The 23,497-nt window shown below is 41.0% G+C and overlaps 2 protein-coding genes across 2 annotated transcripts; one reads left to right on the top strand and one right to left on the bottom strand.

The window, feature by feature from the left end:
- Positions 1-9,163: 9,163 nt before the first annotated feature.
- SPC25 (SPC25 component of NDC80 kinetochore complex) lies at positions 9,164-12,152 on the bottom strand. The gene is made up of 6 exons (XM_065751409.1): positions 11,999-12,152; positions 11,853-11,918; positions 10,955-11,101; positions 10,717-10,821; positions 10,134-10,232; positions 9,164-9,423 (listed from the first exon to the last, which is right to left on the bottom strand). Exons 1-6 carry the CDS (start codon positions 12,150-12,152, stop codon positions 9,290-9,292), a joined length of 705 nt encoding a protein of 234 aa, XP_065607481.1. The 3' UTR covers positions 9,164-9,289.
- A 6,447-nt stretch (positions 12,153-18,599) lies between these two features.
- G6PC2 (glucose-6-phosphatase catalytic subunit 2) lies at positions 18,600-23,497 on the top strand. Its single transcript, XM_065750490.1, has 5 exons — positions 18,600-18,846; positions 19,177-19,286; positions 20,097-20,208; positions 21,047-21,162; positions 22,385-23,497. Exons 1-5 carry the CDS (start codon positions 18,629-18,631, stop codon positions 22,894-22,896), a joined length of 1,068 nt encoding a protein of 355 aa, XP_065606562.1. The 5' UTR covers positions 18,600-18,628; the 3' UTR covers positions 22,897-23,497.

Below are 23,497 nucleotides of genomic sequence, written 5' to 3'. Positions count from 1 at the left end.
TTTAATCACCACAGGCATTGCCACTGCGGATGTGCTCTCTGTTGTAAGTTCCTCCCTAATCCTTGCCCAATTAGTTAACGCCGGCCCAGGGGCTGAGCCAGAGCCCCCCGACTCCGCCCTCTGTCCAACCCAATCAGTTAAAGCCGGCCCATGGGCTGAGTCAGAGCCCCCCGACTCCGCCCTCCGTCCAACCCAATCAGTTAAAGCCGGCCCAGGGGCTGAGTCAGAGCACCCGGACTCCGCCCTCCGTCCAACCCATCGGGGCACACCATCCCGCCCCGCTGATAACATAGCCACACCCTCCTTCTCCGCCCCTCCCAACCCCTCCAAAGAAGGATACAAGCCGCTCCCCACATAAGGAGGAGGGGCGGCGGGGGCAGAAGGAGGAGCAGAAATTGAGCAAGAGCAGCTGTTATCTGTCTTGCAACAATTGCAGGATGTTTCAGCAGCCTGTGGCGCAATCCGCTCCGCGGTCTTGGGCGCGGTCGCCTCTCCGCGCGCCACCTTAGCGTCTTGCCACGTGGGCATCTTGTCCTTCTTCTCTCCATCTGGAGGCTCCACAAGCGGTCTCATTGTGGAATCTGTGGGAGACACCTTTCCTCCCCCCAAACCCTGCCAAAACTTCGCCTGCTCAGATGTAATCCGTTCATCCCGCGCTGTTTTCAGCGCCCCCAAGACCAACCCCCAGGTTTTCAACTCTCCTGACTTCCCAAGCACCATCGCCCGCTGAGAAAGCGTTGCGGTGATGAGATCCCAGGACCCCGGGGTATACAAATCTGAGGGAGATGTAAGCAGTCCCTCCTTTTGTAAAAGGGACAACATTGCCCCTATTTCCTTCTTAGAAGGAAACGTTTTCCCACAAGGAGAAGTTTTCCCGCAATAGGTCTTACACGCGGACGAAATCACCTTTATGACGGCCTCCATGTCGCGTCCTCACGAATCAGTCACCGGGGATCGCCACCGAATGACTTCCAGGTCCACGACGCAGCTACCGGGGATCGCCACCAAATAGCCGCCTGGGTCCTCGGCAGGTTCACGGGCTCTAGCGCGCTTAGAGCCCCCTCCGACGCTACCCAGCTTCCACTCTCGTAAGCCGCAGCCCCCTCTACCCGAGGGTCATCATCTCCTTCCCCAAGGGAGACGGAAGAGAGCAGGAACGCCACGCCGCCTGTGGCCCGACCACTATTCCCTAATTATCACGTCGGGGTCACCAGATGAAGCCTTTCGGACCCGCCGTCGGCTTCATTCAGGTGTTCGTGTTCGTTAGGGACTCATCGGTCTGTCCATTTACCTCGGTGCACACCAATGTGGTGGGTGGTAAAATGGCGTTTATTTGTTCGTAACAACAACTTTTATAGTTTACCATAGTTTCGTTTACGCCCCTCAGGCGCTTGCATAATTACCTCCTTATCTAGGTACCACAGGCATTATTACCTTATTTGGTCACAATTAGCACTACTCCCTTATCTGGTTACTATTGGCAACCCCTTGAGGGTGGAATTCTTCTGTGATCACCCCCTACATTCCTTGTGAGCAGAATCTTTCCGTGATCACTGGCTACAGTGGTCAGAGTTTTTAAAAAATTGTTTTTTGTATGTTTCAGGTTAGACAGTCAGTAAAGCAGCAGCTCCAGTGCACTGAGTTGGAATTTCTTTCAGAGACTCGCAATAGCAGAGTTTACAAGACACTACTGTCAGGCAGCCTCTGGTGCAGCACTAGAACATTATGAGGAACTACTTGAATGATGAGATGTGTAGAAACTTTCATGCAACTTCAGAAGAAAATTTAGGTAACATTTTTGCAAAACACGAATACCAGTTATATAGGATCTCTGCGCGTCAGGTGGAAGTTTTTCCTCTGGAAGACAAGTAAACCTGTGGATTTACATTATTTCAGGAACTAATTACTGCTGTTGTTAATATGTCAGCACTGTAATATGTAGAAAAAAAATCTTGCAGATTTAGTACATAGTTTAAATTCTTGTTAATTTAAGAGATTTATTGGAAGATTTAGTTATTCAGGAATTAATCCAGCTGTATGTTTAATGTCTTTGTTTTTCCTATTCCATATGTTACCCCTCCACTTATATAGCACAAGTGATAGCCGGTATGTACAGAGAATGGCTCAGGATAGTGTAAAAACAACAACAAAACACAAAAAACAAGAAACAAGAATTTCTTGGTGTTCTGCCTTCAAGTCTGTAAAAGTCTGTACAAGAAGCATAGTGATTCTCAGAAGAAAGCGGGAGGTCTGTGCTGCTTCAGAAGAGCTAAAGGGCATCGGCTGCCCACAGAGACTGCTGTTTGTGAGACCAGCACAGTTTCCTGCAGGACAGAAGGTGAGTGGAAGAAATCCAGGTGTGTGAATGTGTTGAGTGGGCAAATATCAGTGTAACTCAGTAGTTCATTACACTGTGATGAGCACAACTGGAAGCATGCATGGAGGGATTTTTTGCTGTTCTGCATGATGCTACTTCTGCCACTTTAACTTATTTTACACTGTCTACCTTTGTCAGTATATTGCCTTCTGAAGTATGCTCAGGTATAGAGGAGGCCAGGATGATTTTAAAGTGATTATCACAGGTTGTTTTCTACAGAGATCCCATGGTCATTTTATTGGGGAATTTTAAAATATAAACACACTCTTTCTTAAAAAGTATAAGACCTGTCAAATGAATATTGGTATGAATAATAAGAATGAAGTTAGAATGCACATTGGGCTAACTTAGGTGTCCAGAATTCTTACTAGTGATTGCTTTTCCCTCAGCACTCTCAAAGCCAGAGATCATCACTCTGTGAAAACGTAAGAGCTAAGCAGCTGCCTTTAATTTTGATAATACAAAACCTTTCTACACAAAGCAAATGCAAATTAATTCTGCAATAGGATAATTTTATTTTTATACATGTTCTGTGAAACTTAGCTATGCATGTGTTAGAGGGACAGAGGTTGAGAACTAGAGGATAGCTAGCTTTCCCCTGATAGTTGCTGCTGGTCTGTTGGAGGAGCCACAGTATTTGCTTTGCATTGCACAGAGGGAGCAAGTGAGGCGAGCTGTAGAAGGCAGCCTGTGCTTGCGGAAACCATTGAAAAACATTGTGAAAATATACTTTAGCACTAGTAGATGAAAAGCACTGAAATATTGCCTTGGAAGGTCCTGCTTTCATGAAATTCAGAGTTCATGGTTAGCATGAGAAGCTATGGATTTTCACATAAAACAGACTGCAGAAACCCCTATGATTAGGTGTGCTGGCAAAATAAACAGATTCAGGTAAAGTGTTCTGAGGGAGAGTAACCCTACAGGTGCAGAGACAGGGGCAGGAAAAAATTGAAAATAAATAGTGATGAGAAGGATTTTGGATCACAAAGCACAGCAAATTGGGCTTGAGCTTGTATTGTTAGATGTCAGGGGAAAAAATGGCAGTGCAATTTTGAGAAAATCTGAAAATGTAATATTCATCAGGGAAGATGACAGTCTCTGTACAGTGAGAGTGTGTCAGTATCAGTGTCTTTCTTGATTCAGGAATATCAGCAGCCATCAAGAGACTGATTAGTATATTTTTTAATTGGTAATGCTTGAAACACTGAATTTTACCCACAAAATAATAAAAACAAAAAACAAAAAACAGGCATTGTAGAACTGTTTCTGGGGAGATGAGGAGACTGTGTAAATGCCATCAGTCAAATACTGTACAGGAAGCTGTTAGACTGGAGCTTCTTACATCACTCACATCATAAAGCCAGAGCAGTGGAGCAAGAAACAGTTCTGAGACTGATATTTTTAGAACTGATGCATGTATATTGACTGCACAGATAATATTCAAATCATCACTGCGTTATACATTAAAGGGCTTTGGGTTTAGTAATTCTGCCAGAGGGTAGTCAGTGACAAATCCATGTGATGCTTATTCAATTCTCTTAAGATTTCCAAATTTGAAGCCTACTTCAGGGCTCAGTAGTGGTTACAGAGCTTGCAAAAACACAGGAGTGAGATCTAGCAGACACTTCAGAGTTGCATTAGACCTGAAAGTAAGGATTGTCTGCATTTAAATGGGTGTTCAAACAAATCATAAGTTAAAGTATCAACTCTACTGTATTTTAGCATCAAAGAATTTTTCAAAATGCCTTAAAAATAGATGAGATTTCTCCACACACCCCATTACTGAGTGTCAGTTTCCTCAGATTTCAGTTCTGTGAGGCATCTTAAGCACACAGCTAACCTCATCCCTGTTTAGCAGTCATATAGATACATTTTGGTTGCCTTGATGTCACTGAAGTGTTGTGCAGCTAAAGCTGTAATGAATGTAGATGTAAAATGGAGTTGATGTTCCTGTTTCTTGGAGTATTATATTCCACAGCAACCTCCAGGGAAGTGGAGGACCACGTCTGACCACCTGTGTAGACTAATTGGTTCATCTGGAGGCTTTGCTTTGAAAAGTGATGACCCAGTATCTCAAATACAATAAGTAGGAGAGGTCCAGGAAGAACAGATGCTTGCCTTGCTGAAATTCCCAGGACATCTGCCTATGACCACTGAGACTGCTGGCAGTTAAGCCTTCAAAATGTGTGTGTACTACTCTTGCAACTAGTCCAAGCACCCAGCACAAAACAGAGCTGGGAATTTGGTCTTGAGTGTTAAAGTGACTGCATTTCTGTCACAAGGAATAAAAGAGTGGAACTGCGGAGAATTTTTTTTGTAGCTTTGAGGTGATATGGCAGAAAATGCTACTGCAGGGCAAGAGGCTGTTAGCCCTGGGTAGGAAAGATTTGCACAGCGGTCATATATACACACTTAGAAATGGATTATTTATCTAATGGATTTAAAGTCTCACCAGAAATACCAATGCTCTGAAACAACTGCATAATGAACAATATACACCTGTCTAGGGAACCAGATGTACTGTACCAATGCTCTGTTGAGAAACAGAGAAATACCTTGATCGTTTTCAGAAAACAAGCATCCATTAATTCAAATAAGGGTCCTTTAGTCCCTTCTTCACTCCCCCTTCTTCATTCTTTATTCAATTTTCCTTCTTTATATATGAATTTCCTGTTCTGCACCAACCAATTGAGAAATTGTAGTGGAGGGAAACATCAGCAGGACCAGCTGAGGCAGATAAACTTATTTTCTCATGTAAATTGCATGAACATTGACTGCAAGTTTAGGCATTCTTGATTTGTTGCAGTGCCACTAGTAGAGCACTTAGTGAATGTGGTGCCTACAGTCCCAAGCAAACTGTCAGAGTCATGGGCTAACTTCTGAGAAGTCTGGAGCCTAAAATGACAGTTAATTGCTGCTGAGTTGCCGACGACAGCATTGAGGACTGCGTGTCAGAAGAGATTTACCTCTTTCCTTTAGAAACAGGATTTTATCAGATGTCTTGTCTGCCAGTGCACGAGGTGTAAGATAATACAGGCTGGAAAGTCATGTTGATAATGGTGGCTAATGTTAAAATAATACAATTTTCAATTTGCTGCGTTGCTTTTGCATTAATGAGGCTATATCAGACTTGGAGTTAGACAAGCAGTTATTTCCTGTTAGCTTCATTTGGATGAGTAAGTATTACTTATTTGCCTGTTCTTATTTTTAATGGATGGCATAATCACCTATTTGAATTGTGCTTTAGCTTGGGTAGTGTGCTACTCAGGAGGAGTACCCTCTATCACTTCTACATTCTCCTTGCTTAGCCAGAAAGTTAATGTATGCTGTCTGTTCTCAAATGCCTAGAATCTTTTTTGCTAACAGCCATTGGGATTAAGTAAATGTAACACACTGCTAATAGCAACAAATAGTTGGTATTTGTTTAAGAGGCCTCTTTCTCCACTGAGACAGTTATTCCAGCTGAAGCTCTGGTGCAGAAGGTACAGGACATTGAAGAACTGGGCCCGAGCACTCAGTGCAAAAGAATTTATTGAATCAAGTCAGCCAAAGTGCACGTTTCCTTACCAAGAGGTGAGTCAGTAGCAATTAGCATTGTTCAACGTGCTGTGATCTGAGGAAAGAAAAATTGGATTAACACTGACTGCATCTTGTTTCAGGTTACCATTTTGGTGCAGACACTTGAAAATATACATAAGGTCCTATAAAAATAGCATGCACTTACATGATCAAACATTATAGCATAGTATTTCTAAAAACTTATGAATCTAATGCCCAACTCAAATATGAATTATCAGATAGTGTTGCAGCTATTGGTGTTTCAACAGTGTCTTAGAAATAGGCGGCCACATAAAGGGGAGAACCACAAATCCATGCTCTGCACTGAAGGAAGGGTGAGCAGAGCACAGCTGTTATCCTGTTGATTTAGCAGCAGCCAACCAGACAGTAAAGTAGTGTGACTGAGGACTGGGGAAAGCCTCCCACCCACTAGGAAGACTGTAAAAAGATGAGATAAATGGCACTGTTTCGGGACAAAAACACAGATCTGGGGAGCTGGGCTTCATTACCTCTGGAACAACTTGCTTATAAGTTTGAGATTCTGAAGTGTTCTTTGTGGATAATTTTTAGACTGATTAGGGATAATAAGAACAAGAAGAATGAATCCTCACTGTCTGGCAGGGCAGTCAAAACTGTTCTCAAAACCTGTCAGGCGTACAATCCCATTTCAGTAGTACAGCTTAATGTAATTGGGATGTAACAATTGCTTTCAGAAAGCTAAGAGAGTATTACAATAATTATTTACTATAATATACTCATAAAGTTAAAACACATACTGTAATCTGTCTGTGGGAATAAATGACTTATGAATGCATTAGTTTGTTATACTGAGTTCAGCGGGGATTTTCAATAGTTATGCACTCATTTGTGAGTGATTTATAGTGATTTTCAAGTATTATAACAGTGGCAGTAGCTTAGACAATTTCAGGGTACTGAATAAACTCCAGAAGTTTATTGAAGATTAGGAAAGATGGTAAGTCATATATAACAGTTGAAACAAGATTGAAGTGCAGCATAATTTCTATGTCCTTAATTCTCATAAATGTAGCTAGCACTTGTTCATTCGCTTTTTAAGAAGTCTAGTGATGTGCAAGAGGGTTTATGAAAAACATCAACAACAGTTTAACCACCACCAATCTTGCTTGAGAAGGTGTATAATAAAACTGTTGTTAGCCACAACAACTATTAAAGTATTTCAATTTCTTTTCAAATCTGATCTCTAGCTAGCATATAGTGGCTGTAATTAAAAGCACTTAGTATATTATTAACATTTAATATTTTGTCTCATATTCAGCCCTCAAATTCACAGTGAGTTTTTAACATATTGTAAGTCCAACATTTTTTTCTAGATGTTTTGTATTGTTACAAGATTTGACAAGGCTGTAAGCATACATGCTGATCTGTATCAGCAGTTTTCTCTGTATTCAGTAGAAATAGCTGGTCAATTAATTTCAGGCTTGACCCTCAGTAGCTGAGTAGAGGTAGATAATTTGAAAGAGAAAACAACATTCAGGGCTGGGCAAATTATTTGTTTAATTTTTTTTTTACTATTTTTTTAAGAGCCTTTTCTGACTCTCACAAAAATAGAATCTCTCTGTATTGAAACAGCCCTGATCCCACTCATAGGGCACTAACACCAGCTGGAGGGAGATGACTGTCTCTGAGCTGCATTTTGCTTTTAGGCTCATGAGCTTGTCCCATAAGCTCTTTAAGGCATTTCAGTCTGTGTAGCATTCAGTATCCTGGGGTTCCAATAGCTGCATCAGTTGAGTCAGTATATATTATTATCCTAGTAGGCCCTGATATTACTGGTTAAAGGTGTGTTGTGCAACTTCGTAACCAACATTAAATACCCAATTGATGTATTCCAGTGTGAGAAGATTTTAAGTGCAATTGCTAAAGGCACAAAAGTTTTAACATTTTATGACAAATATTCAAGTAGCATACAGGCTGTTTCAGAGATGTCACGAGTTAGTTCTACTTCATATTTTGTAATAAGAGAAACAAATGTATTGTGTTTAATTCCTTTCTAGCCTTTACCTGCTTTTGGTGGAATACTTAGTTTTTTTCCTAAAGGAAGCAAGATCTGCATCTGATTTGCCTTGGTAGATAAAAACATTCATTATTCAAATTCCAAAAGGAGTTGTAAAGGTTTAAATTACACACAATAAACATTTTAAACTGTAGTGCTTGCTTCAGGGGTACACACAGAATATTTACATCCAGGCAGCTCTTCTAGCAGATACTGCATTGGAATTTACATGCTTAGGAATTATTTCTTGTATATTTTATGTTCTGTACAGAGCCATCTTGGCAACGTAATTTCTTAGAAGCAATAAACTAACTACTCGTGCCTGGAAGGAACATGAAAAGAAGAAATGATGGCAAATGAAAATAAAACAGCAGTAAGTCTGAACGTTTGTCTTTGTTTGTCAGAGCCTTTTTCAGTGTTTTCTCCACCCTGTGAAGACGACGTGATAGAGTACATCTAAGCAATGTGCGTTCCTAGTAAGAAAGTTCTATTTGAAAGCACAGAAATAAGGTGGCTGCATAGTGCCTTTTTGCTTCCATTCAAGAGTTGTTAAATATTTCTTTCCAGTGCAACTAAGAATTGCTTGGCATGGGCAAATGAAATGGAGAAGGGTAGGAACATGCTTGAAAATGAATGCAGGCATTCAGAATTAGAGGGGTGACACAGTGAGGAGTCAGAATGGACAGGAATTTGTAACGTGCAGAGTGAAGCTTCTGTACAAGGGGGAGGAAGGAGTATCACCACAGGAGTAATACAGCAGTCACAGCTCCTTTGAAAAACAAGTAGGAATTACAGGGCTAGTGGAATGCCTTTAAAAAAACCAAACACTACTGGCTGGTCTGCTAACCTAACTGAAAGTATAATTTTCCTATTCTCTTTCAGAAAAGAGTACTTTTTGTTAATAGCTACAGCTAGCACAAAGGTTTTTTGTTTGCTTGGATTTTTTTTTTTTTAAAGACTGCCCACCTCCCACCCTCTGCTCATTTAGTTTCAGCTTTCCTTTTGGGATGACAATCTCAGAAAGCAAACAGAAATAATACATTTCTGATGTTTTATAAACCTCTTAAATGAAATCCTTACATGAAAACTTGACTGCTTCTGAATCCAAATTTACAAGTCTGGAGACACTCAGTTAAGGAAGTAGTTGATAATGTTGTTCCAAAATGATCTAAAATGTCCCTTTAAAACAGTGGACTAAAACAATGTTCTCATTATTTTTCTTTATTTAGAAACTAGAGTAAGACATGGATAAATACATACTTACACAGAACAGGAAGGAAAAATAAAAGTGCATTATAGCTAGAAAAAGTTATAAGCTAACTTTAAGTAGACTGTTTATAAGATAAAGCAGTGAAGGCTTTTCTGATGTTGGCAATAAATGCAGAAAAATTATTAGTTTCTCTCACTTTCTGCTGGAACTCTGATATACAATCCAGAGGAGGAGTACAGGAAGTCACTAAAACAAGAAAGATGGAAATATTTAGAAAAATTAGACCTCTTTTATTAGGAAAATATAGATATACATCAGTATTAGTGCTTTTTCCCAGGCTTATGAATTATATGGATTGCAGTCTGTGTTGTGTTTTTACCTTCACTTATTTTTGAGGAATCTATTAACTTATTTTCTTTCAGTGAAGACAAATCTTCCAACAAGCACACCATTTTTTTTTCTTTCCAGACCTCCTGCTTGATGCTGTCCTCCTGCTTCAATTGTAGCAGTTTGCGTCCTGCCCCAGTGACTGAAATACATTCCTAAACGTTTTTGTTGCTCTGCAGGTGGTCATATTGAAAACTGATGTAGCCCACCACGGGATAAACTTTTCACTTCAGAACAGTTCAGAATTACATTAATGAAAAATGAAGTCTCCTCTGTCTGTATCAAGAGGAACAGAGACTTGGAGCATCCATCTCATCTGGCCCTGGATCTCTCCCCCCCACACATTGCTTGGTGCAAAGTAAACAACAGCTTCACAAAGTGCAGGTAAGCAGATATGTTTTCATTATAAGCAAAAGTAACTTATTAATAACATTTTAATGCTGCCATTTTTTTCACTCAAGTTAGAAGATAAAGGTTACAACTAAACTGTACTTACAGTCATCTCTCCCTTTTTTCAAATACCCACATCAGACTCTGTCCTTATATTTAAGAACTGAAAATTCACATACCTTCATAATCACCTTGTTCATTTATGGAAAGGGTAAACATATACGGCTTGTCAGGATCTTTGTGGTCAATATGTCTGAATACAAACTGCAACTGCTCATCTGAAGCAAACAAAATTCATTAATGCCATTAGCTTTGGATGGAGTCTCAGTGATTCAGCATTAAGACACAGTTAAAATACTTGCAAATTCAGCAAACCTAGTCTCTTTGCCAAGACAAACGTGTTTTAATATACTATCTTTTGCCATTTGAGAGGCTCTACTTGGAGCTGGCAGTTACTAACCATTGCTTCCTCAGCTTACAAAGATATCTGAACTGCTCTTCCATGATGAAAGCAACTGTGACATTTTGACACAGTCAGAGGCCCAGACTATGTCTGCTAATCAATCAGCTCACACTGTCAGTGATAAGTGGTGTAAACAAATGTAACGAGAGGAAAAATGACTCAATATAATGCACTAGAGAAGCCCAAGTAAGCATATTTGAGGCAGTTTTTCAGTTGTGTGAGCTGCAACTTCTCTGCATTATCCAGCATTAATCAGATTATATCTGTATTTGTAAACCAAAGAAACTAATATAACTTACTATGAATTCTGCGTATTTCCAATCCAAGCCTCTCTTCAAACAACTCTTTAGATTTACACAGTCGTTCCACTCTTTCCTTAGTGGCTTTGTTTTTAGAAGATATTACTAGAATTTTAAAAACAACCAGAAATATGAAACTACAGGTTAGCAAAGCACACCGAAACTTTAAACAGCAGAAAAGCCCATCAAGAGCTAGCATTGAAAACAATTCCTGCTCTAATTAAGAAACTCTACTTACTTTCCTTTTTCTTCATCAACTCTTCTTTAAGCTCTTGGATACTGTCAGTCAGCTCCTTCTTTTCTTTCTCTTCATGGTTTAGGTTAGATTTTACTTCTGTCAAATGTTTGTCATTTTCTGATATCTGTTTGTTCTGCTGGAGAATCTCTGACAGAAAGTAAGAAAATATGAACGCTTACAGCTAATTAGGTCTCCACTAATTATAATCGGCTACATAGTTTGTGATTATTCATTTTAATAAAATCTAGTGAAATGCTTGCTACTTCAGCCAGGTAGATAAGGCAGCATGACAAAACTGAGAGCATCAAATATCAGTTTAAAGTAACAGTCGTTCAGAAAAAAATCTACAGAGAAGCAAGCTCCTCTGACACTTAAGTGACGTGCAGGATGTTTCTGGTGCCAGAACTAGGTACATCTTTCAAACACAAGGATGGCAGATCTTCTTCACAAACTACTCAACAGAAACCTAAGGTAAGGAAACACTCACTGATACTACATGTTGCAACTATTTTTGCCTGAGATTCTGAAGTTCAGTCACAGCATTTTGAGCTATTAATCCTAGACTGTGAACTGTATTTTCTTCATATAGAAGAGGCATATGTAGCCTCACAATGTTTAACTTTACTTTGTTGTTTTAAATGTAAACACCTATTCGTTCTTGAGCAATGAAAACACCATACAGAGCACTTTTTATCAGTCTTTATCTTTTTGCATCAGCAATTAAGGTCTGTAGGAGATTGCTCCTGACTTGCAGTTTGCATCCTGTGTCTGAATGCAACTGGCTTTGATTCTGCCTTCATTCTGACTTTGTAAGTTACCTATTAAAACAGGAAGTATCTCACTAACTGTATTGTTAATTTTAGAAAAGTTAGACAATAAATAAAACACCGTACTCTACCATTTCTGTACTCATGAATTTTATCAATCATCAGGTCCCCTTCTTTCAGCTTCTTGGACCATCTCTCTGTAAGGAAGAGACTGCAGTTACCTGAAGCACTGTGACGGTAACGTGATGAGCACAGGGACGCCGTGACGGCACATTACCTGAAAGCACCTTTATGGACTCCTTGCACGAATCTCTCAGCGCTAAGGTCTGATTGATCTGTTCAGTGCCATAAACGCTTTTTAATTCAGTCCAAAATTCTTTCATTTCCCTCTCGATGACGGTTATTTCATCTTCTGACCTTACAGCAGACATGATGGATGCTACGGCGCACAATCAAGTACCGCGTGGAGACGCGAGCCGACCTCAGCAGCCGTACCCAACGTTACCAGGAGATCTTCAGGGTTGGTTATACGCCGTGAGTTGGCTTTAATCTTTTCCTTTACTTCGCCTCCGTCACCAGCCGGTGACGGCGGTAGCTCGGTTTCCTCCGCCGCGGTGGCCGTGCTGGCCGAGGGAAGGGCCAAGCGCTCCCCGCGGTACTCCCAGCGGGCCGTGCCCACAGCTTTCAAACCTCGGCCGCCTTCCCGCCTTTCTAACGGCTGCGCCCGCCCCCGCGCCGCCCCGCAACAAGCGCGCCGCTGATTGGCCCGGCCGTGCTTCCTGCTGGCGGCTCCGGAGCTGCGCGAGGTGGGGGCGGTGCCCGCGCTGCTCGTTTGCTGCGGCCCGCTGCCGGTATGCTGCTGCGGATTAGAGCCGGCTCCCGGTGGGAAATCGTGTGCGGATTGTCCCCTGCACCGCTTACACGCGCTCACTTGCTGGCAGCGGCGAGCGAGGTGTCTCCGGTGGGGCAGGCCGGTGCTTTTATGTGCCGCTGCGGACACAGCGTGTTGCCGGCGTCTTGGTGCAGAGCTCAGAGGACATGCCTGGGCCGGCCCGATGATGTTTTGTGGTACTCAGATCACTGTTTAATTCCCGAAGTTGAGTTATTCTGTGAGTGAGGAGCTGTTTGTGCGTTACAGAAACAGACGGAGGGCAGAGCAAACCTATTTGCAGCGGCACAAACGAGTCCCTAGCGCTGCCTGTACCCAGACACACTTCTGGCATCGGCCTCTGGCACCGCCAGTGCCCACCGACGCCACAACGCGCGTGCTCCCTTTGGGCTCTGGCCAGGCACTGCTCGTGACCCAGGTACCACCTTTGTCACAGGAGTTTCTTAGCTTGTTACCACGGTTAATGATTTTCTGTCTTTAGCTTAATTCATTGCTGCTCATGTGATCTCAAAATAATGTAAATGTTACTGCTCTGAGGATAGCTATTGGAAGCCATTAATTACTCTTCCCTCCCTGGAGCACTAAGCTCGATGTCAGCTGAAGGCACTGTTGGTTGTGTTATTCCTGCACAAAGTTACTGCTGGTGGATAGTGCTTATCAGCCCCATTGCCCTTCTGTCTCATGGACTTGGACATCTGTAGTACGGTTTCCTAGCACTAGCAGTCCTAAAACTCAGACCACTAGACCAGTGTTCCTCATCTCCTTGAGGCTTGTGTGTAATAAGGTTGGGCTGGTTATTGTGAGTACCAGGCCACATACTGATTTGGGCACAACACATGACTTTTTAAACTAGGACCACTGCTGTTCTTCAGGGTCGGGTTGGATGTTGCCCTTGGCAAATTTATCTAGTGCCTGATTTACTGTTTGGCAACCCTGCCCACAGTGGGGCATTGGAACTAGATGATCTTTGAGGTTTCTTCCAAACCAAGGCGTTCTATGATTCTGTTCATTTCCCGACCCAACCTTAGACCTAGCTGAGTGAGCACTGCCAACATTATATTTAAATGTTGCCCTTGACAAAACTGCCTTTCTTCTTTGGGCTCATAACTGTCTGAATTTGCAATTTTCCTGAATCTAGTAGTTAAGGAAATATAAATTCAACAAATCTAAACAAACCCTAAATTCTCTGTCTTTTGACAGTCTCATTCCATCAAAAACTAACCCAGCCGAACTTTGGCTCAGGTGTTTGTTCTGAAATGTGTTTTTTCCAAATGTCTGTCACATTCAAGTCACGCAGTAATTGTGCATGGAAGGAGGTGTTGACACACCCTGTTTGTATCCCTGTGAGATTTGCTACAGGCAATGCAATTGTTCTGATTCCCCTCTGTCTGCATTTCCCAGTTCTTTGTGGGCCTGTGTGCGTATAACATGGTTAAGGTTGTGTGGTGACACCAGCTGGTGACATATGCCTGCAATCAGGCTGAGGGGCATGCTTCTGCAAAGAGAAATCTGTGGCTTTATTGTATTGCTAGCTACAAGTCCTTACCTGATATTGTGCTGAAGATGGGGATATGTGAGAGCTTCATCTCAGGGTCAGGAAGCTGTTGCAGCTTGGGTGGAAACTGCTCAAGGAACATAAAACTGAGGAGCTGGTGCTTGTAAGCAGGCTCAGCTATTTCTCTTGTCAGGCTTCTGATCTTACTGGGCTACTGTTGGTATAGGGTTTGTTTCAGAGGCTAGAGAGTGGTGGTAAATAAGTGATCTTACGGGAAAGGGAAAAAAAAAATTGTAGTGGAGGTTGTTGCCCTAATGGGTTCAGACTCCATTACTTCCTGCAGATCGTGGAACTTGAAGGCTGGGTCATACTTCTTACTCACTCTTAAATTCTAGATTGCTTGTGTTACCAAAAACGTAGTTCCTCATACGTGAAATTATAGTAACATCCTTTAGCTTTGACAGTTTCAGGAATATGCCAGAACTGTGTTCTATGTTTTGTTTGTATCATTTAAATGATTACATGTACAAGCAAATGCAAATACATACAGTATTAACATCTGGCAGTTACTGTTGTACTGTAGATGGGAGTTTGTGTAGTATCCTCTATTTGCATAGCTAAATTTATCTCAAGGAATGAAGAATTACAGTAGCTAGGAAAGACTGGATTAAAGTGTTGGAACCAAGAGAAAGCAGTTAGTGTTAGCATGTGCTAACTCTCCACTGTTCAGTCCAGCCCAGAGAAGTCTGATGTTCACCATGTGTCATGGGTCCAACGAGGAATGCTTGAGGTCATGAAGTAGGAAAGGAAAGTAAGAGCTTCTTGAAAGACTCTTCTGTTCTGAAACCTGAAACTAAGATACATCTTCTCAGTGTCTCCATTTGGAGAACATTTGTACCCAAGAAAATAGCTGTCCACTGTTGTATGGGGAGTCTGCTTGTGAGCTCACTAAATTGCTAGTTAATCCTTGTTAGCTGGTCCAGTGCCAGTGAAAACAGTGATGTGGAAATTAATGTTACTGTTCAATTAACTAAAGATAATGTAGCAGAAAGTTGGGCGCAGTACATAGGCTCCCATTAACAGCGATTTAGAAGATGTTTGCTTTGACGGCTTTTCTTTCCCTTGCAAACATTTGCTTTGCAACGTCTGACATTGGTTATATAATGTTTTCTCTCATGTGTAGGTGTATAGTAGCTGTCAACATTTTGTTCTTCCTTCTGTGGTTCATCAGCGCGATTTTGTTTTTGTATTATTACCAACAATACATAACAATTTTTATAATCTCTGTTTCTGCATATCTTGGAGAATTGAAGTAAGTTAAAATCTCTTCATGTGAACAGAAACGATTTTAAAGGGTTTTTTATGTCAAAGTCTTTGATGTCAGAAAGTGTTTTGAATGATTTTTTACCATTTTATGCAGATCATTAGTTTTCCTTGCATTTCCACTCACTAAAATACAGCAAATAAATCTATTTCATATATTACCTCAAGCGATTCAAAAGACTGGGAGCGTTACAGATCATTTTGCAGCACTTTGCACAGAAAATGAAGAAAAAGTTTATTGAGGAAGTAGCTCTCCATTGCTGGTTTTCAAAATCGTGTTAAATGCAGTATTTCAATAGATGATTCTCTTGTCTTTGCTGGTTGCTGGGAAGTTTTGGGTGTCTCAGCCCTTGGTGTGTTTCCAGATGCCACGTGCACGACAGCAGTGACCCACACATCAGCTGTCCGTGCCTGCTGGATGAGGCAGGATCGTGAGAGCTTCCAGGCACCACCAGAACATCACCTGAGCTGCCTACATCGCAGAAACCTGCTTACCTCTTCCCAACCCCTCCTTTCTGTTTGTCAGCTGTGGACTTGTGTAGTTGCTGCTTGTTTTTTGTTTTTTCTTTTACCCCCCAAAAAACAGCTTTTATAAACATGACTCCTCTTGTGTATCTTAGATGTGAAGTAGGAACTGCTGAAACAGTCAGAAGGAATGTAGAAGACTGAAGTTTATTTATATGTTTGCTGTTACCCATTAACAGTATAATGATGATGTATTCATTATTTCTAATATGGTTATCTTTCTATCTAAGCAGAAAGGTAATAGTCAGCATATGAATCAGCAGCAGAATATTTACAGTGAAAACAAGCATCAGGGCTCTAGCGTTTGTAGCTGGAGGGTACCTCACTGAAGTGTTGCTGAGACATGCTCCTTCAGTCTGTGTGTCAGTGGAGCATCTGGAAAGCCCAAAGAGTGCCTGAGTGGATCTGCCCGAGGAGGAGGGTTCTGCCTGAGCAGATGTTCTGATGTATTTTTATATCCAGAAATAGTAAAAGCATACAAAAAGTTAATGGAAAGGTCCTGCACGTTCTTCTGATACCGTTATGTAATGATGGCATTCCAGAGAAACCAGAGGGTGACCTATTCTAGTGCGTGTTCTCCTGAGGGCACTAAACTGCATTTGACTGGAACTTACTGCAAAACACTGTTCTTGACAAAACAGTATTTATTTAGACTTACCTCATTACAGTTGTGTTAGAATAATACTTAAAGCTAATTATTCTTCCTAAACTAGACTGAAAAACAGATGAAAGCTCAGGTTCTCCAAATTTCTTACATGCTGCATACACCCAGATGAGTATAAAAGAGTGATTGTTGCAAGTCCTACTTACCTTTAAAGGAGAGATGCTTTAAATTTGTGTAAAAAGTCATTTGAAAAAGATGTTTCTGAACTAATCGTTTCTTGGGAAAGATCTTGGAGAAGACAGAATGTTGGTTAGTTCCCACCAGGTTACTCGCATGGGGTCCCTTTCCCTGACACCCTGATGAGCTGTGTAAGCCATGGGGCTGTGAGAAAACAAACCTCCCCGTATATTTGCAATGGAAAAGCTAGGAAATACTTTCTCTGAAATGTCTTGGAATTTTGTTTTTCAGAGGGTTTTCCTTGAAACCAAGTGAATAATTCATTGTACAGAAAAGTACTTTGGTAGTTATTCGGAAACAGTTGGTAGAATTTTCATGCTCTTTTTTAACCTTACGGTTTTCTGTGTGACTCAATGCAACTAGAGAAGCAAGCAGTATAGGTTTTTCATCTGTTAAAATGTTTCTAAAAGTGAACTAATAATAGCTAAGTAAAGGTGAGATTGTGTCAGGAGGAGAGGTCTTCTAAGTCCATTTAATGATCATACCTTGTTTGTTGAATCTACTTAATGGCTCCATGTGACTGCCCTGACCACACATCATAAAGCCCTGCTAAGCAATTCATTCTCCTTTCAGCAGAACCAGAGAAGTAGTTCCTGTCTGCCTTGCAGCTTGTATGGGTTAGCCTTGTGTGGTAAAGAGGGCGGCGAAGGTGCTCAGTGAATGTACAGAACGATGTGCTGCATACAGCTTGCGTATCAGATGATGCTATCATCAGACACTTGGGTCCATTTAATCACTGGGGAAAAGCATTTCTCACCAAGTCACCTTACAAATGAATATGATCTTTATGTATGATGTATTTATTAATACTAATGTTGATAGGTCCGATGTGTGTTACTGTGTTGTTTGCTCTGTGTTCTTAAAATCTCACTGTCTGACAGGATCTCAGCAGTCTCTTTTTGGCTGTTGATCATGGTGGACCCAAGTGCTTCTCATTGGAAATAGTTCAGGAAAACCCTCACAGCCTGGTCTGAGGCACTGCGAAGCGTTTCTGCTGGGCTGGGTAGCAGGCCAGGGTCTGCAGCAGGGCAGGGTCAGCTCCTGGCACAGGCGTGTAGCACTGGTGTAACATAAATAAACAAGGTGTGTGACTGGTGAAACTGAACGAGGTGGTTTGGAAGCTAAGTGTCATCTGCAGCGTGCCCTGGGTTAACGTGGCCTCCTGCATCAAGGAGATGATTTTTTTTCAATGCTTTGAGAAAATGGTCTCTTTAAAAATGAATCTAGTGCTCAGCAGGATTGTTAATGTATGGATGCTCATTGTTTTTTCTTTGATTGAAAATGCATTGTGCAACGTATTAGATGCAGTATGGTAGCTGAATTGTACTTCAGGCTGAGATGCACAGTTCTAATGACAGTTCAGCAGGGACCAATCATTTACGTATTCTTTCTGTCCTTTATACAGGCAACGCTTAACGAAGTATACACATTACTGATGTCCATCCTGCAGAGAAATGGACTGTGAAAAAATTCAAGCAAACATGTTCCAACTGTTCATACAAAGGATTGCATAAGTCACGCATTGTGTTTCCATAAAACTTTCCCCACAATTTGCTGCTGATCAGCATGTACTTCACTTAGTTTCCTCCAATTAAAATTTGCAAACAGACGAGCTTTCCAGTGCTAACAGACTCATGTGCTTTCGCAGAGATTCAGGCCCACGTGTTCCAGGAATGGCAGGGTATGCCACACCGGTACAATATAAAGGCAACGTTAATCACCTTCTCTCTCACTTTTTAATAGCTCCCTTCCATGGCTCTCATTCTCTCTTACTAGAAACTTAGGATTAAAGGAACTTTATTAAAGGAACTGAAATACAGTTTAATCAATTAAGATGGATCTCCTTCATAGCAACGGAGTGCTTATCATTCAGCATTTACAGAGAGACTACAGGGCTTACCAGGATTTCCTTAATTTTATGTCACATGTTGGAGATCCTCGGAATATATTCTCATTTTATTTTCCTCTTTGGTTTCAGCTCAACCAAGTGGTTGGTACTAAAATGATATGGGTGGCAGTCATTGGTGATTGGTTCAACCTCATATTTAAATGGTAAGAAGTTGTATTTATTCTAAAATTTGCTATTTCTAACGATGGTTAACATGTGTTCCTCAGGTTTGGAAAGCGTTCTGCAGGTGGTGTAGCAGTAGACTTTCCCACTGTAATTTTAATACATGATTTCACGGTGAGGAATTTTAAGATAAGTTTGAAATGAAATGTTGCTGAGACAAGAACTTATAGCACTGATAGACAACAATTCTGGCAGTATAGTTCTTTGTGTTCAGTGTGATATTATTTATCACGCTTTGCTGAGGTGTTCTTACATAAAAACTCTTTGTTGCATTTCTGCTTCTTTTTTTTTTTTTTTTTGTTTCCTGTTAGGATTTTATTTGGCCACCGTCCCTACTGGTGGGTGCATGAAACAATGATTTATCCCAATCAGTCAAGCCCATGCCTTGAACAGTTCCCTATAACATGTGAAACTGGACCAGGTAAGAAATGTTGGAGATTGCATTGGAACATGTGATGCGTATGGTGTCTTTGGGGGTAATCAGAGGATGTGACTTACGAATATTTTATATGGTATTAAAAATAGGAGGTAGCCTATGGATATGTAACTTGTACATTATACGCTACAGCCTTGGGAGGCGTTCTAGTGTTTGTAACAGCAAGGTAACAGAATAACAGCTCAAGTTTCAGCATGAATCAGGCCTCTGGCTGCTCACCTTTATGGAGTTGTCTTCAACCCCTATTAGCTGAGGTATGCCATACCCTAATGTGTGTGAAAGAAATAGAGCAGTTTGACACATTCCCTGTAAGCATGTTGCTGCAGAAAAAAAGCGTATTACTCAAACTTGTCATCTCATGTTCTATATATTGCAATGGCTCTTTGGGGGGAAAAAAAAAATTGAGCAACTCATGCTGTAAAAATATGACAATTTTATAAAGACATTAGTATTCCACCAACAACTAAATGCCGTTTTTTAACCACAGTCCAAGTCTAAGTCTTGGAAAAATGCCATGCTTTCTGATCAAGATAGCAGCTCACACTGGTATAATATGGGTAAGCTGCTAGCTGCTGATTACTGGATATATATATTCTGGATTCCACACAGATGAATCTGCTAAAAAAATTATATTGTGAAAACAAACTTTGAGAAGTAGTTAATATTCTTTCTGACTGTTAACCTTTTTTTTTTCCTAAATGATTAGATGCCTGAGTAACTGCAAGTAGACATTTTCTGTGTGCCTGTTATAATCACCATTTTTAAGCTTTAACTTTTTCCTCTTGTTTTTATTAGGGAGCCCATCTGGACACGCCATGGGATCTTCCTGTGTCTGGTATGTGATGGTAACGGCAGCACTTAGCTACACAGTGAGGTGGAAAGAGAAATCAGCAGCCACCCTTCACAGGTCAGTATCTTTCCATGATGGTAACTCATACTGATGTTTGTTAATGTGTTATGCTTATAATGGACTTAATTGAATGAAATATTCGTAGTAGGTTTTTATCCAGTTTGCCACAAAAAAACAAAAAACAGAAAACAACCACCTTCATTGGCTTCAACTGAAGACAAAGAACATTAAAAAGAATTATGCGTTTCTATAGGTTGGCATTTAATAACTTACATGGCATCACAATCTCTGAATCAGTCTCCTATTAAAGACTGCATCAGGTCTTCAGTGTCAGAAATTTTACATCCTATCATTTTTTTTCACTGTTGGATCTTGTTTTTATTAGTACAAAAGTTTATTGCTTCCGTGGTAGTCATTCTTCCCCTGTTTTAAAGCAAACACGTAATGCTGGCAGTGTTCAGCGTACCAGGTTATTCAGCACTGTGGGGAAGCCCTGTAGTTACTTTGTGCTTTCCAAGCTTGGCAAAGTTGTCCCTATATTATGTGGATTCTGTCACCAAATTAATGATGTTTTGTGTTTCAGTATGCCTTCATGATGCTAAATATGTTCAAGGCAATAGTTTTAATTTACCTTGTTTTTCATCACTAAAATATGATAGTGTCAAGGTCTGAAACTGCTGAGGTCTCTTCTTGCAGCCCTGGATGTGGCTGCAAGAGTATCTAACTAACTACTCTTGCTCGTATTTTAGTATGACGTCCAATCTTTGATCCTATGACTCTAAACTTCTCTACTTGTAAATCTTTGCTTAGTTAAAATATGAGCCTGACACAAATGCACCTGGTTTAAATTATGAGGTGAGTCTTAATTTTTAAGCATCTTTCTTTTTCCTCTTAGACTGACATGGTCGTTACTCTGGATTATTTTTTGGATTATTCAGATCAGTGTGTGCATCTCAAGAGTATTCATAGCAACGCATTTCCCTCATCAAGTCATTCTTGGAGTGTTTGCTGGTAATGTTGCTGATTTTAATTTCCTTCGCATACGATAAATCTAAGAATTCTGAAATAGGTTTTGAGCAGTGCTTCTCAATTTGCATTTGTAGCGGTATTCTGCAGTCTCTGCAAGATGACGGCCTGCTTGTCACATCTGCAGCTTTTGGAAGGCAGTATGTATCTGCTGTCTTTGTGATTCACAGAGGAATTGAGCCCTTGTCCACGTGCAGGTTGTTGCTGACTGAGTTCTTCTCCCCAGCACTGTAGGCTAGCACTATCTCTTTTGTACCGACTACATCTGATCTTTATCTGCTGCCTGCCTGGAAGGTAGCAAGGAGGAAATTGCTCCTATACAGCCCTGACTTTCCTCTCTGGAGAAAGATATTTGGGGCAATTTGGTTTATTCTGAAAGGTGTCAAGGAGTAAACTACCATGTGTGCAGTGTGGACAAACATCGGGCCAGAGATCTGGGGCAAAACAGAAATTAGCAGTGCAAACAGCCCAGAAGGACTGAAGAACATAAAGTACCTATTTCAGAGTTCAGTATGTTTCAAATTGGTATTTAGCACCTTCAAAGTCTGAGCAGTCTCTAGCTTCTGTCTGATCTCAAGGAGGGTGACTAGAGCACGCAGCAGCGGCTGCCAGTTCCCATTCTCTTTAACATATACAAACAGGCCTGTGCAGCACTGGAGGGCGGCTTGCAGTCCAGCTGTCCGTTTCTACAACCAGGATAAGTGGAATAAGACAGAAGATAGATAGTTGCGTTCTGTGTCTTATCCTTCAGCAGTCAAAGCCTGGGTGGGAACTGGTGTTGAAATGTGCACCGTTGTACCAGCCTTTGAGTGAAGGTCTCTTCTAGAAAAGAAATGTTGTAGTTTACCGCTAGTATCAGATAGGTCGTCACGTGGGAGATGCAGTCTAGCCTAAGGCATGTCTCCTATCAGAAGAAAAACGTGTTGCACTTAGCATTTAATACTACTTCTCTTCCAAATGTAGCAGTTTTGAGTGGGAGAAAAGTCTTTTCTCATCTACCACAGAAGTGGTAAATTTTTTGTGTATGTGAATACAGATTTATATGTGTATTTCTAGAAATGCGTACGAATACATATGTGTATTCTTCTGTCTTCATAAAGTCAAATCCTACAGGGGCACTGTAAGAAGTACTTCTTTAACACGTTAGTGTGCTGTTCCCTGTTTGTTAGTGTGCTGTTCCCTGTAACGCTGACTTTCTTATCCACAGGAATTCTCGTGGCAGAAGCATTTGAGCATACCCCTGCTATTCAGACGGCAAGCTTGAGAATGTACATCAAGACAAACTTATTTCTTTTCATCTTTGCCCTTGGTTTTTATGTAGTCCTCAGGCTTCTCGATATTGACTTGCTGTGGTCTGTTCCAAAGGCCAAGAAGTGGTGTGCCAATCCGGACTGGATAAACATTGACACAACTCCCTTTGCTGGACTGGTGAGAAATTTAGGTGCATTCTTTGGCTTAGGTATTGGTATTAATTCTGAAATGTTCATCACCAGCTGCAAAGGTAAAAATAGCTGTAAGATAAGTTTCCGTGTATTGTGTATAGCTGCTTCTTTAGCTACACTACAGCTGTATAATTTTGTTAAGATACCTACTCATACTGAGTATTTGTTCTACATTCTCTCTTTTTGTAAGAGTGCAGCTATGCCTCTGACTGTAGTCGCCTTGGTTCCATACTGTGTCCACACGTTAATGAGGACAACTGATAAGAAATTTAATTAGATAAGGTTTCCAAATGGTTGCCAATGCAAGGATATGAACAGTTCGAGAGCCCTCCACAAAGACAGTTCTAACTCATGTTAACCAAGGGGGATGCCACTGCACCTTTGATGTGCTCCTGGTAAGTAGCCTGTATATCCAAGATCAGTGCATTCAAGAATGACTTTGGCAGCTCAGAAATATTAAGTAGTTGCTGACTTTATTTGTAGAAGCATTGCGATGAAGGACACTGTAGTATGGTTTTCTAACACTACTCCGAGTCATGCTGATGTTCTAATGTGAAGCATCATCGGCTAGTTTTATTTAGCTACTTGGTCACCTTTTAGTTCTGTCTGTTGCCAACCAGATGGTGCTTCTGGCCTCAACAGTATATAGTGATGTTTCATTTTTTTATATGTAGATGTTGTGTGCTGAGCTGACAGCTAATGGTGTGACAGCGTTACACCGCGTACAACTGTACAGCTGTCCCCGAGCACTGTGAAAAAGACCAACATAGTTATCAGGAAGGTTTTCTGTAGGTTTCTCTGCTTGCGCTTCCTGAGCTAAACAGCTTCTGCTTAAGCCAGATGAGAAAAAAAAATAATAAAATTTGTTCCAGTTAGAC

This window comes from Cyrtonyx montezumae, unplaced genomic scaffold (genome assembly GCF_038088225.1).
Source record: "Cyrtonyx montezumae isolate F1298 unplaced genomic scaffold, pur_monq_1.0 scaffold_7, whole genome shotgun sequence".
Lineage (NCBI taxonomy): Eukaryota > Metazoa > Chordata > Aves > Galliformes > Odontophoridae > Cyrtonyx > Cyrtonyx montezumae.
This window is presented reverse-complemented; position numbering and strand designations above follow the sequence as displayed.